The 14,616-nt window shown below is 29.9% G+C and overlaps 1 protein-coding gene across 2 annotated transcripts in view; it reads right to left on the minus strand.

The window, feature by feature from the left end:
* LOC107447615 (sodium-coupled monocarboxylate transporter 1) overlaps positions 1-14,616 on the minus strand; it is a 170,977-nt gene that overhangs the window by 142,865 nt on the left and 13,496 nt on the right. The window contains exons 7-11 of one of the 2 annotated variants that reach the window (XM_087153259.1): positions 12,631-12,838; positions 7,388-7,542; positions 4,185-4,390; positions 2,433-2,530; positions 58-298 (exon numbers count right to left, since the gene is read on the minus strand). In XM_087153259.1, the coding sequence (XP_087009385.1) occupies positions 159-298; positions 2,433-2,530; positions 4,185-4,390; positions 7,388-7,542; positions 12,631-12,838 (807 nt within the window). In that variant the 3' untranslated portion in view covers positions 58-158. Of the gene's footprint in view, positions 1-57; positions 299-2,432; positions 2,531-4,184; positions 4,391-7,387; positions 7,543-12,630; positions 12,839-14,616 lie in introns of those variants that run through there. The other variant, XM_087153260.1, reaches the window with a different exon arrangement.

Below are 14,616 nucleotides of genomic sequence, written 5' to 3' on the forward strand. Positions count from 1 at the left end.
TCTAAAATCAGAGACAACATCACAAAATCTTTGCTAACATCATCATTTGCTCATTTTACATGCTTAAGTTTCATTATAATTATTTATTGATTAAAAAATGTATATAAAAATATTTAAGATTATTTTATTTACAAGAGATTTTTTTTTCACATTTAAATCTACAATTGATGTGTTTGTTCAGACGTTTCAAAACCAGAAAGTATGTTGTTTTCTTTATTCTCTGTTGTTTTCTTCATCCAAAGCTTAGTCACTGGACTTAGGCATTTTGAGTCAATTGGCACCACATTATTTCGCCAACCTGGAAAATATAATACGACTTAACTAGATTTATTATGATTAATTGTCAGCTGAAAACTCAAAATAAAACGGAATGTACGAGATACCAAATTCACTTCAATATAAATAGACTTTTCATTTATTTTCTTGAAAGTTTAAAATCCAAATTAATTAAAGTTAGAAAATTTTGGATTTTGAAAAATAAATTTTTTTTCCCGAATATAAAATTGTTTAAAGTAGTTTATCATATAAAATTCACAAAGATTATTTTTTTATTGTTATGAAGACCTTTTAAACCTAATTATAAACAAGTGGAAATTTTCTCCTTAAAGGTCAAAATAAAAACTTATAAAAATATTCTAATTCGATTTTTTTCAATTCCACTGTTAATTAGTTCGGATAATTATCAAGATAAACTAGTTCAAGTTATTAATTCATGCAATACAAAGTACAATTTTACTCTTTAGATAATAGTTTTAAATAATATAAGCACTATAGGTTATTCCAAATCCTAATTTTTTTAATTTTTCAATTAGTTACCCTATTGGAATATTTGGTTCACGTATTAGTAAAGACACCATTGAAATTGAAATATAGTTTCTTAATCCAAATACATTTTTATATCACAGTTATAAATTAAATGGATAACCTATAAATATAGCTTATTGCATGCAGTGCCAAAAAAGAAGTCACCTTAATTGACTTTTGTCCTAATAGCTGACTTCTGAATTAAGTGCCAAACTTAACAATTCAAAAACAGTGACGTCATCAGTTATTAGTGATATCAATTGAGTTAGGGAGACATACACAAAGAAGAACTAAAATCTTAAATCTTTGAAAAAAAACTCTTTTTTTCCAAAAAGATTTAAATTTTAATCTTCCAAATTGGGAGGAAGCAGCAACCTGGAAGACTAAGTTAAGTACGAGAGTGTGGTTGAAAGTTTCAATCCCCTTAATCCTTTGAGGCCCATCGGTCACCGGTGCCCTTTTATTTATTTATTTTCTTACTCTCTCATATACAAGTAAAAATACATTTTAGTATTTTTTAATTATTAAAAATAGTCTAAATAATAATAAAATAAATCAGTTGGATTCTCGGAATTATATTTGTTTTAAAATATAAAATCCAAAAAAAGTAATTTGATTTTTTATCCATTCATATTCAAAAATTTATCAATGGCTGATTTTATAAATAAAGGAAATTTCAGTAATAAATAACTGTTTCTCTTAGATCTAAATAACTGCAAAGTTTGAAAATTTATTGTTTGGAAGTGAGTAGCGTTAGGAAGATTTAACTTTCACCGTGTAAAAAGCACCAATGTTTCATACTGTATTACCTTACCATAATTAATTAAAATTCTAAATATAGTATTTTTCATTTATTGTGACCTAAATTAGTGCAAAATAATAAATAAAATGTATTAAAAATAAGTTTAGAGAAAATTCTGCGTCAAAGGGTTAATGTTCTTTGTATTTTGCCACATCTCGAAAACTTTTAAAATGAAATGAAAACTTTTTGCTTAAAAATAAATCTCATATATTCCAGATATCTCATATATAAGGTAATTCCAATGAAACATAATACTTGCTTGTTACATTTATTTGCTTTTTATAATGGCCGAAAACTTTTTAATTGTAGAATACGCAAAATGTTATAACATTTTAAGATACGTTATTTCAAATTAGAAAATTCAGAACTAGTCCAGTAGTTCCTGAGAAATATGAATTTTAAAATACGAATTTTTTTTTTAAATTTTACAGCTCAAGAACAATGTGACTCAAACTGTGTATTTCCTAACTTAAAATTGAATTATTTCTGAAAAAGAAAAATTAACATGAAAGGGAGCAAAGCTTAGACCGAATTCAATTCCTGATTAAATAATGGATACCATATATTCTAGTTTGCTGTTAAGCACCGTATTTTTATTCCCAAGAATGTAAATCTGCAAGGAAAAAGGTATATTTAGTTTAATGAAATATGTTTTCTGTGATTGTTTCCTCAACCTAATTAATATTAAGTACTAATTACATACATTCAAGGTCATATTTTTATGTCATTAAGTTTAGCACTAAGTTCGTGAAAATGCGATCATTAGAACAAAAGTTAATCAGGATGATATTTTTTCTTTGTATACCAATACGTAGAGCAGTCTTACCTGTTATTAAGACAGCAATTGCCGAAAAAAGTAAAGTTAAGAAGAGCCCAAGAACGTTATGCCACATGAAAGAGATTTTATAAAGGAAAAATATGTCTCTAAACAAAATGGAAAAAAAAGGAAAAATTATATATTTGTTGCAAATAAAAATAATAAAAATATCTATGCCGATCCAAAAACCATATTTATTTCTAAAAAAAAAACATGTTAAATGGATATTAATACACTGCCTAAATTATGGATGTAGTTGCAGTAAGAAGTGGCGGCATTCTGAGGGCACTACTTCTTTTTGTGGCCCTTCAATTCTTTCGGAACATGTTACAGAATAAAAATTATGATATTCCGTAATTTTTAACAACAATAATTACCGCAAAATTTGCTTAATCACTCGAATTATATAAATATTAATCTAAAAATTATGGCATAGTATTTTACAGTAACAATGTTTTTTACGGTAAAAGGATATTACTGACGACGCCCCCAATAAAATTTTACAGTATTTTATACCGTAATTTGATGAAGAATTTTTAACACTGTGAGACAAAATATAAGAGAAATTTATTTATGAACGAATGTAAAAACATTATTTTAAGCAAGTAATCTTTTTTTTTAATAATTCATATGTGTGCTATAAATACATTTCAAATGTTAGTTTTTAATGCGTATTAATTTTTGCAATTTATTTCACTTAATGAAACACTTTTAATGAAAATTCTTCAATAAAATTAAATTTTAAGATACTTATTCAGAATTCTATTTCATCAAAGATATATCTTAAATCGATAAAATGAATTGAGATATTCTAAATCGAACTGTTCAGATGTTACAAAAAATTTTTTATCGTTCAAACACGTTCCTAATTCTAAATAAAAAAATTTATGCATGTAATGCAGAATGATCTTGATTTTCCAAAGTTATTGGAAATGGTTAATAAAAAAAAATTATTGCCATTCAAATTATTGCCATTTTTTATCATTAAACTGTGAAAAGGAAAGATTTTTTTTCAAAAAATAATGCTATTTAGTATATAAATTTCATTTTGATCCTTTAACAAATATTTTTGTTCTGTTGAGCACAAGCAAAAATATTTATTTAAAACTTAGCCAATATTATTATTGTTGGCCAACTTTATATTGTTGGCCAACTTTAAATAATTAGTTATATTTATTTAAAGTTGGCCAACAAAAAGCATTTTATAAACATATGTCTGCATATGAAATATCTGAATACTTAAAATTAATTTTATTCCTGTATCTGAATGCCTCTATGACATGAAATCGTATTTATTACTATATTTAAACTCTAATGAAGGAAATTTAATTTTTAAATTAAGAGCGTTGCATGATGTGTGGATTAAAGAAAAATAATAAAACATTTGCTATAATTGATAATTTTGAAATCAATTATATATTCTGATTTTAAGCAAACTATTCTTTGCAGATCGGTCAGACTGCATCATCGATAAAATAAACCATTAGCCCTCAACCCGCCAGTATCTAAATGACAAGCACGAATCATTTTATTTTCCCTTATAGACTAGACATAAATAATATTTTTTTTAAAAATCGCGCACACGCATAAAGAAAGTACTTTTCAGTGATGCGTAGAACAATATAATTTATCACAATAGTAATATTATTTTAAAATTACCTTGGCCAAAGCATTTAGAAACTATTTTCTCTATACATTTTCTTTGTATAACCTAATAAAATAAAGTACGTAAAATATTCAACAATGAACAGTACTACTTACTTAGGGGGAGGTTCTGTTGATATCATTGAGGCAGTACAGTTGGCATCGTTTAGACATGAAGACGTGACTACACTAGAATTAGTGCCTAAATGTGGGCAAGAGCTGGCACTTAATGGTAAAGGAGTTTGACTGTACTTGCTTGATAAAGATCCAATGGATAACCATGCAACTATCATGTATGATAGAAATACAGCTGCAGATATACTCTGAAATAAGTTATAGTTATTTAAATACTTTATAATAGTTGTTTTGCAGGCTTATTCTGCAATCGAATTATTTATTAAAAAATTGATAAAAAAAAAGAACTTTTTTCATAGCTCCGATTAAAAATTTTAGAAAAAGACAACTTTTAAAACTTTTATAAGAGCTTAAAATTAAATGTCCTGTCACAAACTTTTAGTATCTATGCATGAATCAAGCTTATAACCCACAACCTAAATGTGTGATATTCACTGGGTTGTTGGCGCGGTATAATCGCAACGTTCTCTTGCGCTTAAAACTCTAAACAAGCAAATAAGCACATACTCTTCCCATGGCCTCTCATACCACTTATTTTTTTCCTTAAAAGTTGATATTTTCAAAAAAAAAAAGAAACAAAAGGATAATTTTATATATAAAGTATAAAGTAGTCACCCTCGGAAGTCACTTTGCTTTTAATAATAAAACACAGCGTAAATTTTGTTTCTAAATTATATCGAGCAGTTAGAAGCACAAAAGGGCTTACTGTTAAGACACAAACTGAATTTCCGATACTCTAAGTGCGAGAGTTATATTTTGTTTTAGAAGTTGCAATATTTATAAAAATCAATAGTGAATAGCATGAATTAAACATATGAATTAATATTTTCATGTTTAACACTGAGGAACAAAATTTTTGTTGCATTTATACAAATACTTGATCTTGCCCAATTCGGATGTAGAGATTTGAAATCAGAAGTTAGTTTCGCTCCAAAAGCAATATATCTTTACTTTTAGAAGGACATTTTTGGAGAAGTATTCAAGTTTAGAAAGGTTCTCACAAAAACTGCTCAAAAAAATTAAAGAATATTATAAGTCTTGTACAAAGTTACGGTATAAGCAAACTAAATTTTTTGAATAAAATGAAAGAAGAGTATCACAAATGCAAATATTTTAAAACTCCTCAGAATGCAGATTTTGGGTTAGACGTCGAAGACGACGCTTTAGCGGCAGCTTATTTGATTTGACTTTCAACTTAATGCAAGACAAAGTGGAAAGAATAACCGACATTCAGTAAGCGCGTTGTTTCGATGAGTGCGATGTCTCAACGTTTAGAGACAGACCAAGCACAAGCTGAAGTAGCAGAAGTCATTGGAGTTTCACAAGTGTTATTTCGAGGATCCGGAACCGTTTTTCGGAGACTGAAAATGTAAGCCAAAGATCAGGGCAAGGGCGTAAACCTGCAACAACGCACAATAAAGACCGTTATTAAACGCTAACGGCTGGGAGACACCGAAATATGAACGCCACTCTTCTTCAACAACGCTTTCGCTCGGCTACTGGTACCACAGTTTCGACACAAACTGTACGAATCCATCTTCACGCTGTATGTCTGTATGCTCAGTGATCAATGGTGTGCGTCACGTTAGCAGCAAGACACCGTAGCTCCCGCAGGGAGAGAGCAACAGAGCATGTGAACTGAAGGAGAAATGAATGGTGGAATATTCTTTTCTCTGACGAGTTCTGTTTTTCCGTTCATCCAGATAATAGGCATATTTTCATTTGGAGGGAACGGGGCTCTAGAAACAATCCTGCGTTTGTGCACAAAAGTGTAAATTATGGAGGTGGGGGAGTGATGGTCTATACTGGAATCCCCATTCTTAGACGCATCGATCTCCATATCATTTGAAATGGAGCTCTGGCCGATTACCGATATAGGAATGAACCTATGACCTATTGCAGTCCCTTACACTGCTACCTATGATCCTGAGACCTATTGTAGTCCCTTACACTGCAGCAACTTGAGATGACTTCATGTTAATGGTCGACAATTGAAGGTCATATCGTGCTAACTTGGTGTATGATTTCCTTATGGAGGAAGGAATCATCCGAATGAATTGGCCAGCGCGCTCTCCGCGCATGAACACAATCGAGAATGTTTGGGACTTCCAAGGAAGACGAATTGCTGGGCTCCTACCACCTCCACAAGCACTCCAACAACTGGAAATAGCTCTTCTGGAGGAGTGAGACAGAATACACCTGCCCCTCAATAATAACCCTATTGACTCAATGCAAAGGAGGTAGTCAACGTTGCTGGCCGTCCGAGGAAACCATACCCTCTGCTAAAAACGATTTTCTTGTAAGGAAAGACCTTTTTTGTTTTTCTTGTATTCACAAATTGTGTTTTTTTTTTCTTTTTGTACCCAAATGCTCAATAAAACGCCTTTTTTCTCCCGAGGAAGTGTCATTTTTATCCATTATACCCTACTATGTCTGTCGATAATGTATCAAGCATTCAAACAATTTCCTAAGGGCAAGATCAACCCGAAATGGACCAAGACGAAGAGCGGTGGCTGAATTCCACTTGGCCACCGGTCATGACTGTCTGCGAAAACATCTGTCTAGATTTGGTATCGTTCCTTCTCCGGTATGCACTCTTTGCAGTTCTGGTGAGGACATGGACTCCACGCACCTTCTCTGCTCCTCCGCACTTTGCAGGAATTCAATCACTGAACGCTATTGGGAAGCTAGAGACATGTTGTGATTAATAGACTCTGCTGCAGCATCTTTTTTTTCTGTTCTTATTTTAATTAGAAGTTTATGTATGCTGTTACTGTCTATAATCTGAAATTGGAAATAAAAAAAAAGATAGAAATCGAGTGCAGATTTGAAATCTGCGATATGAAAATATTCATGATCCTTCAAAAAATTTCATGTAATAAGAAACAAAAGAAAAATAACAAAAATTTTCCCCAGAATGATTCACACCGGAAAAGAAAGTTTCGAAAAAAAATTCTTTGTTATTTTTATGTATTTATATTCAAAGGAAAGAAGCCTAAACTAACATGACTTCCCTCCCCCCCCGAAAAAGGCTTGATTTGAATACTTGTCTAAATGTGTTGAATTGAATAATTATAGGTAATTATAGATAAGATTTTTAAAATAATTACAGATAAGATATAGAGTACATTATTTATTTTGAAAATAACTAATGTACTCTATATTTATTTTAAAAGATATATAACCTTGTCAGATACTTTCCTCGTGAGTACTCCAATTAAAAAGACTCCAAATATGATACCCTGTGGTGCAGATATTAAGACTTGCAACAGATGTTGCAAACTAGTTGCTTTTAGGAACAGAAAACTTAGACCAATACCAATGGCCCCATAAATGAGAGCTGTGAAAATAACACACTATACTACATATATATTATGAAAACATTTACAGGCAATCTTTAGTTTCAATAACAGTTCAATCAAACTTAAATCTTTCAGAGAAAAAACATTTTCATTTGAAGCATTTGAATTAAATTAAAAGTTATTTTATAGAATCAGTTTATGTATTTCTCCATCAGTGTTGAAAACAATTTGGGTTTTTAAAGAGATAATCCCCAGAAATACTGCTACATACTACTTGATTAAAAACTTCATTCGCTTCCAAAATATACAAATTGGAAATATCAGTCGATAGGCTTCAAGCACTCAAAAACAGACGCCCATTTTTAAGACTTGCCAGATGTGAATGAGAAGAAACAAATATCAATTCACTTTTGTTTCTTCACTGGTAAGTGTTGAAAATGAGCATCTATTTCTAAGCGCTTAAAACATATCGACTGATATATCCAATTTGTATATTTTTGAAGAGAATTAAGTTTTCAGTCAAGTAATACTATGGAGTTTTGTTCATTAAAAAACTACGAGACGCCCGGTGACTGAGTGGTAGCGCCTCGCGCTCCCGTGCCACAGGTCATGGGTTCGATCCTCGGGCCGGGCAAGGTTGTCTCAGCCTTTCATCCCTTCAGTGGGTCTATCAATAAGTACCAAGCGTGAGTCGGAACTAAACACTGGGGGCTTCGTGTTTGGCTGACCACCTAACCGTAACGCGACTTTACACATTGTCGACTCCCGGGCACTTCTTTGGCACCGTATTTTGAAATTCGCCAAGTTGGGTTTCAAATTTTCTCGCAAAAATCTTCGAATATTAATTCGCGCATGTTTCACTTGCGACATACGATTTAAAAAACGCATGAGTGAACATGAGGTGTGAATAAATTTAGTTGCTTTAAAAGTTTTTGTGTATTATCATTCTCTTTTTATTCGGACTTCCTGAAACACATATTTATTTCTTACTTTTTTATATCCTTTTTAGGATAAAGTTTTGTTGTGGGTGTAGGATATATGAGTAGAATATAGCTTAATAATTATTTTTATAAATTTATTGCAAATAATTTATGGTGTCTTTATCAAGCATGTGGACGCAATATTCAATAATGCAGCAGGGTTTTGTACCTTATTGTTCAGTTTTTAAAACCTTTAATTTAAGTAACTACACAATTTATGAGTTTTAAGCATTTTCATTTTATATACGTGTAATGATGAGGAGATTGTTGCTGTCAGCTTTATACATGAATTTATTCTTTTTTACTTTTCTGACATTGATATCTATGATTAAATTTGATGTAATGATTCCCATTTGCAGTGCGAATAATATTTGCTTCCAAACAATTGTACTTAGATTTGACACTTTTTTGTAAATGTTATGTCCCAAACGATAAATTCCTTCATACGTATTAGCCAACTCCACAGCTTTGGTAGCCAGGACTTAAAAATTTGTAGCAGTTAAAGTGTATTTATGAGGTGAACACAATTTTGATTAAAGAAAACTTTTTATGATTTGCAAAATAAAAATATAATGTAAACAGTAAGCATCAACTTTGACATTCTCATAACATAACTCATATCATAACTCATATCATATAAGGACAATCTGTTTATTTATTTCTGATTCATTAACGACAAGATATTGAGTCAAATAAGAGAATCTTGACAATTTTTAAATTTAATAATTTACTTTAGAAAGTAGTTTTAAAGCAATATGGTTGAAAGGCTGAGGACTTACACTTTTCTCAAACAAATTTATCGATGTTATGATAATAAAACAAAACTCTTGCGATCTCAGCGAAAGTAAGATTTTTATTACCAAATAAGAAACAATTATTACCATTCTGCAAAGAACAAATAAAATAAAATAGGTCATACAGTTTTCAGACACACAGACTGCATGACAATCTAAGAATAAATGTTTGAACTTTTAAAGCAAATTACATACAATAAAAGCTATTGTGTGAAAAAAATTAAAAAACAAGTTGTTACAAATGAGACTATTGTATGATTCCAGCAACTTAAAAATTCTTTTGGAATTTTAAAGACTAATGAATACTATTAAATAATATCAGAAAAGTTTTCTGTGTCTCTTTTGTCTCATTTTTGAAGCAGAATATAATTTAAAATACACATTTCACTTTTACTGATCCTGCTTTTCTCTGAATCGTTCTTATTAAAAAAGATGAATCGTGTTAAATTACGTTAAATTAAGTTAGTAAATGTGTTTTCGCACTTAGGAGGAAAAAAGGCCTAATTTTAGATTGACAATAAATGTAATAATTTTCATAGTATTTTTTCCATATCTTATTTAGAAGCCCAAAAATTGAATAAAGAAATTATAAAATATATATACCAATTGTTGAGTTATAGAATCTAATGAGCTAAAGTTGTTATAAAATTATGAATAAAAAGTTGCAAGATGGATAAGTTATGAAATTAATGAAGCATAGAATGAAAGGATAAATATGTGTAGCAAAATATATGATAAAATTAATAAGGAAACAATTAAAACGAAGGTGAGTAATTTCAGATATATACAAATAATAGTGATAGAAGCAAGAAAAATGGAAAATATCGGAATTTTCCCCGACAAACTTAAGAAACATTATAAAAAGTTGAGCAGCCACAACTTTAAGTTTTAATAAATATGATTTGATGTTATAAGAAATAAATTAACTATACGAAAATAGTAGTGATTATGTCATAGATTTGTTTCTTTATGTCATGGCTTTACTAAAAATATTTTTTCTCCTTGTTTTCATAATAGCACGCATTTTACAGAAAATATTTGAACAAATTGAATGAAAATATTTTCAAATTTTTTTAAGGACTCTCTTATGAAGAAAATATTGTCAATCAAAAGTTGTTCAGTATAAAATATATGCAATTTTTTAAAGATATTGTAAGCAGTTTGAAGAATACATATTTTTTTCCAAAATAGAAACAATTGAAAACACATGGTAAAAATGAAGGAAATAAAAATAATTATTTTTCAAACTGCGTAAATTTTTTTTAATACTTTTATCTTCAAAAATATGTACACTTAATAATGTGATGATTTATATAGGGGATTATTTTTTTAAACTTAGCTTATTAATTAAGATATTCAAAAGAAATTGATTATTCTGAAGATATAAATATTTTATTACTCCAGATTTTTATTTAATTTACAAGAATAGTTTCTATTTGAAAATTTTTTTAACCGAAATATGTATGCAATTAACTGAAATATTTGTGTGTTTGTAACTTTTTCTTTATAGAAGGACGAAGTATTTTGATCTCGTTATTTGAATTTTTCTAGTCTTAAACGAGGATAAAATTTTAACTTAATTCAACAAGCAACTTTTAAAAATATCCATGAGCGCGAAGATTCGTTTATGACTTTTGCGAGTGCTGTATTGAGGCGAGCGTAGGGTTGCCTCTGAGTAAGGGTTACTAGATAAGGCGGTGAAACAGTTGACAAATAAAACCGCGGCGAGTGGAGGTGCTCGGGAGTCGACAATGTGTAAAGTCGCAACCGGAACATCTGCTCCTGCACCCCAGAGCCCAAGGTCAAGAAAATTGAGATGGGCACAGTAGGCCTTGGCCCTCTATGGGCTGCCGTGCCACTTAGTTTAGAGCGAGAGAGAAAAAGCTACGAGGGAGTTAATATTTTGATGCAAAAAACAGCAAAACAACAAGTACTTTAAGTCGCTGAATTTAAGAGGAACATAACCAACACAAAATACATTTATTTTTTTCTTCAAAATGCAATAAAAGAAATGGATAAATTTGATAATCTTTTTATTTTTTTAGATAACTAAATTCGAGGTTTAGAAAGTTTTGTACATAATGGTAAACTTATCATTAAAAATAATATTTTGCCACCCTTTAAGATCCATATTTGAGAGTTAATTCAAAAGTTTAACACAAAGAGGTTTTGAAGAGTCCTTTTGCTCTTAACTCTTTCTCACCACTTATTAAAAAAGCTCTTTAAAAAAAAACCAAGCACTTCTATTCATTACTAGATTTTGTACCAGTTACACTTGCGCAACACAAACATCAGCATCAAAATTTAATAATTTGTTAATTGAATTATTATTCAGTGTGATTTCATGCCATTAAAGTATATTTAATAAAAAAAACTAATTAAAAATAGATGTCTTTATCCTTTCTTTTTTACACTGTTCAAAGCTAGACAGTGGAGCGTATTTTCATATAAATTATACTGTAATAAAAAGGAAATTATAAATTTATGACAGTCAAAAACTATCAGAGACAAAAAATAGTATGCATCTTGTAATAAAACTGCTACTTTTAATTGAGGATATCTTTCAAAAAACGTAAAAAATAGAAATATTGACTTTATTTATTTGAAACTATTAAAATCTCTAAATACAAATTATTACAGATATCATTTACGCTTTTGCGATATGTATTTTAAATCTTCGTAAAAAATTAATCTTGAGCTATAATTCAAAATTAAATACTGGTTAAGAAGATAGTTAAATATTTATTCGTTATATGAAATAAGGGTACAGTGAAACACATTCAGAGTTGTAAGTGTTTTATCTATTTTCAGGCTATGGAATATCGTAAACAGCTAAAAACTGTTTTGGAAAATAGATCCCACTATATCCTATCCAAATCACTTTATGATATCCAAAACCGCAACCCCGACTTAACTGCAAACATTTGCTTTTGTTTTTTTACTGTAGTATTGATATTATGTTGTTTACATTTGTTATTGTATTTTGCTGATATTAAAAATACATAAATTTTCAAAATATTTCTAATCATCGTGCTTTTAAATTATTTTTAAAAAATTATATATCTAATGATTTTGATTTAAAGTTATGATACATAATAAGTTTTAAAAATTTAATAAGCTATGAAACGGAATTTTTGTTTTCTTTAAGCCAATCAAAGAAATTTTTGATCAAATTTTGATCTTTCATAAACCTAAAAATAATTACATTAATTTTTTGGCTAATAATTTTGATAATTTCATTAAAAATGCCTGACAATTAATGTAAAAAAAATATTATTATATGAATATAATACAGTCAGATATATTCTTTTTTAAAAAACAAATTATTCAAAATAAGTCACATGCAACTTACAAATTATTTTAGTCATTAAAATAATTTTGAAATCGGAAATATTTCCATTTTTATAAAAAGGTTTTATAAAGTCAATGACTGTGACTGTAGCGGCTGAATTGAGGGCAGATGATATTGTACTTAGTGAAGCGCTGAATATACCAGCTATACATAATCCAGTCATTCCAGGTATAGAATGAAACGTGTTTACAACATAGGCAGGAATGATCTAAATAAAACAACAAAAAAAAGATAATTAGAAATTTTTACAAAATTTAAACTAGCGAAACAATGTTTATAAAAGCTTCAAGATTTTCTCAGATAACTGTTAGAGAAAATTTAATAACATAAGTGTATTCGAGAAAAAACCTTTTGCAGGTTCATGCAATAATTTTGTTATAGTGTGCTTAGGGTCAATTTTAACATCTAAAGGGTAAACGGAGTTGAATGTGCTCTGTAAAACCTACACAGGAACTCGAATGTTATTTGAATTTCTTATGATAGCACTTTATAGTTATTCCATAGCAACGTATTCCCAAGGCAAAAAATCTTGATAGTTTTCTTTTGATGGACCAACATAATTATGATGGTTACCATCTTGAATTCCCATCAAAGACCAACTTTCAGCTTGATGGGGACCATAAAATCTGCCCAACATCCCAATTTAGGAATTAGCACCTGTTTTAAGTTGGGCCAACATAACATACCCAACATGATATGATGGATTTTTATGTTGGGCAAATATAACATACCCAACGTGATATGATGGATTTTTATGTTGGGCCAACATAGCATACCAACTACATGCCAACATAGCATGATGGATTCTTATGTTGGGCCAATATACCCAACATAGTACGATGGATTTTTATGTTGGCCCAATTAAGCATACCCAACATAGTATGATGGATTTTTATGTTGGCCCAACTAAACATACCCAACATGGTATGATGGATTTTTATGTTGGGTCAACAGTGTACCAATGCGGTATGATGGATTTTTATGTTGGGTCAACATAGCGTACCAATGCGGTATGATGGATTTTTATGTTGAGCCAACAAAAAAAATCCATCATGGTCCAGTATAGTTTACTGGTAGTCATTATATTTTTCCATTTATTCTACCACTACTGCTTACCATTATATTCTATTGCAAAAATAAATGCACTATACCTGTACCAGAACGTTCTTTTAAGTTAAAGGTCATGGCAGCAATAAAAGCCAAAGGTAAAACTTGCTGATCTGTTATTGAAGAAACTGTTAATTCATCCGCATATATCAATATCATTAATGAAAACCTTCGAACAATCTAAATAATTTACCCTGATGGGTTTTTGGTACAACAAGGCAATATTAGTTACCACTCTTCAAGACAAACCACATAAGAGCTAAATGGTGCGTCAATAAATATTTTAAAGTTACCTTCTCCATTACCTAATCTCACTCCCATAGAGAAATTCTGAAAAATAATGAAAATTAAACTTCAAAAAGGCAGAAAAGAAGGCAGTTAACAAAAATGGAAGGGAGATCTGGAAAAAAGTATGGGACGGAGCAACTTTCAAGTCTCTCGCAGAATCTGCGCCAAGATAGCTTCAAATGGTCAATGATGCTAAAGAAGAACTACTGATTTATCTATAAAAAGAAGAGATATTGAAATGTATTTTAATTGTGGTTTTCTATTCTTATTTACCTAAATAAAGCATATTTTGAAAGTCTAAAATTTTGTTCCATACTGTGTTTGCAACTCTTGCTATTCTTAGAAGGCTGATTCAAACAAAGAAAGTGAGGCGTCAATGAAAAAAAAATGTAGTTTTAATCTTACGCATGCTGAAAAAAGTTCTAAATATATATGTTTATTCTTTCGGCCACAAATTCGATTAAAATACTTTTTAACTTATCACGTTTAATTTCTCTATAGCCCGAAACCTCTTTATCTGGGATGTTATCCTTTACCCGCGAGATTTGGGATGAGATAGATTGAGTGCAAAAACATTATAAGAATAATAAT

This window comes from Parasteatoda tepidariorum, chromosome 10 (genome assembly GCF_982258835.1).
Source record: "Parasteatoda tepidariorum strain Cologne lab strain chromosome 10, Ptep-v5.0, whole genome shotgun sequence".
Lineage (NCBI taxonomy): Eukaryota > Metazoa > Arthropoda > Arachnida > Araneae > Theridiidae > Parasteatoda > Parasteatoda tepidariorum.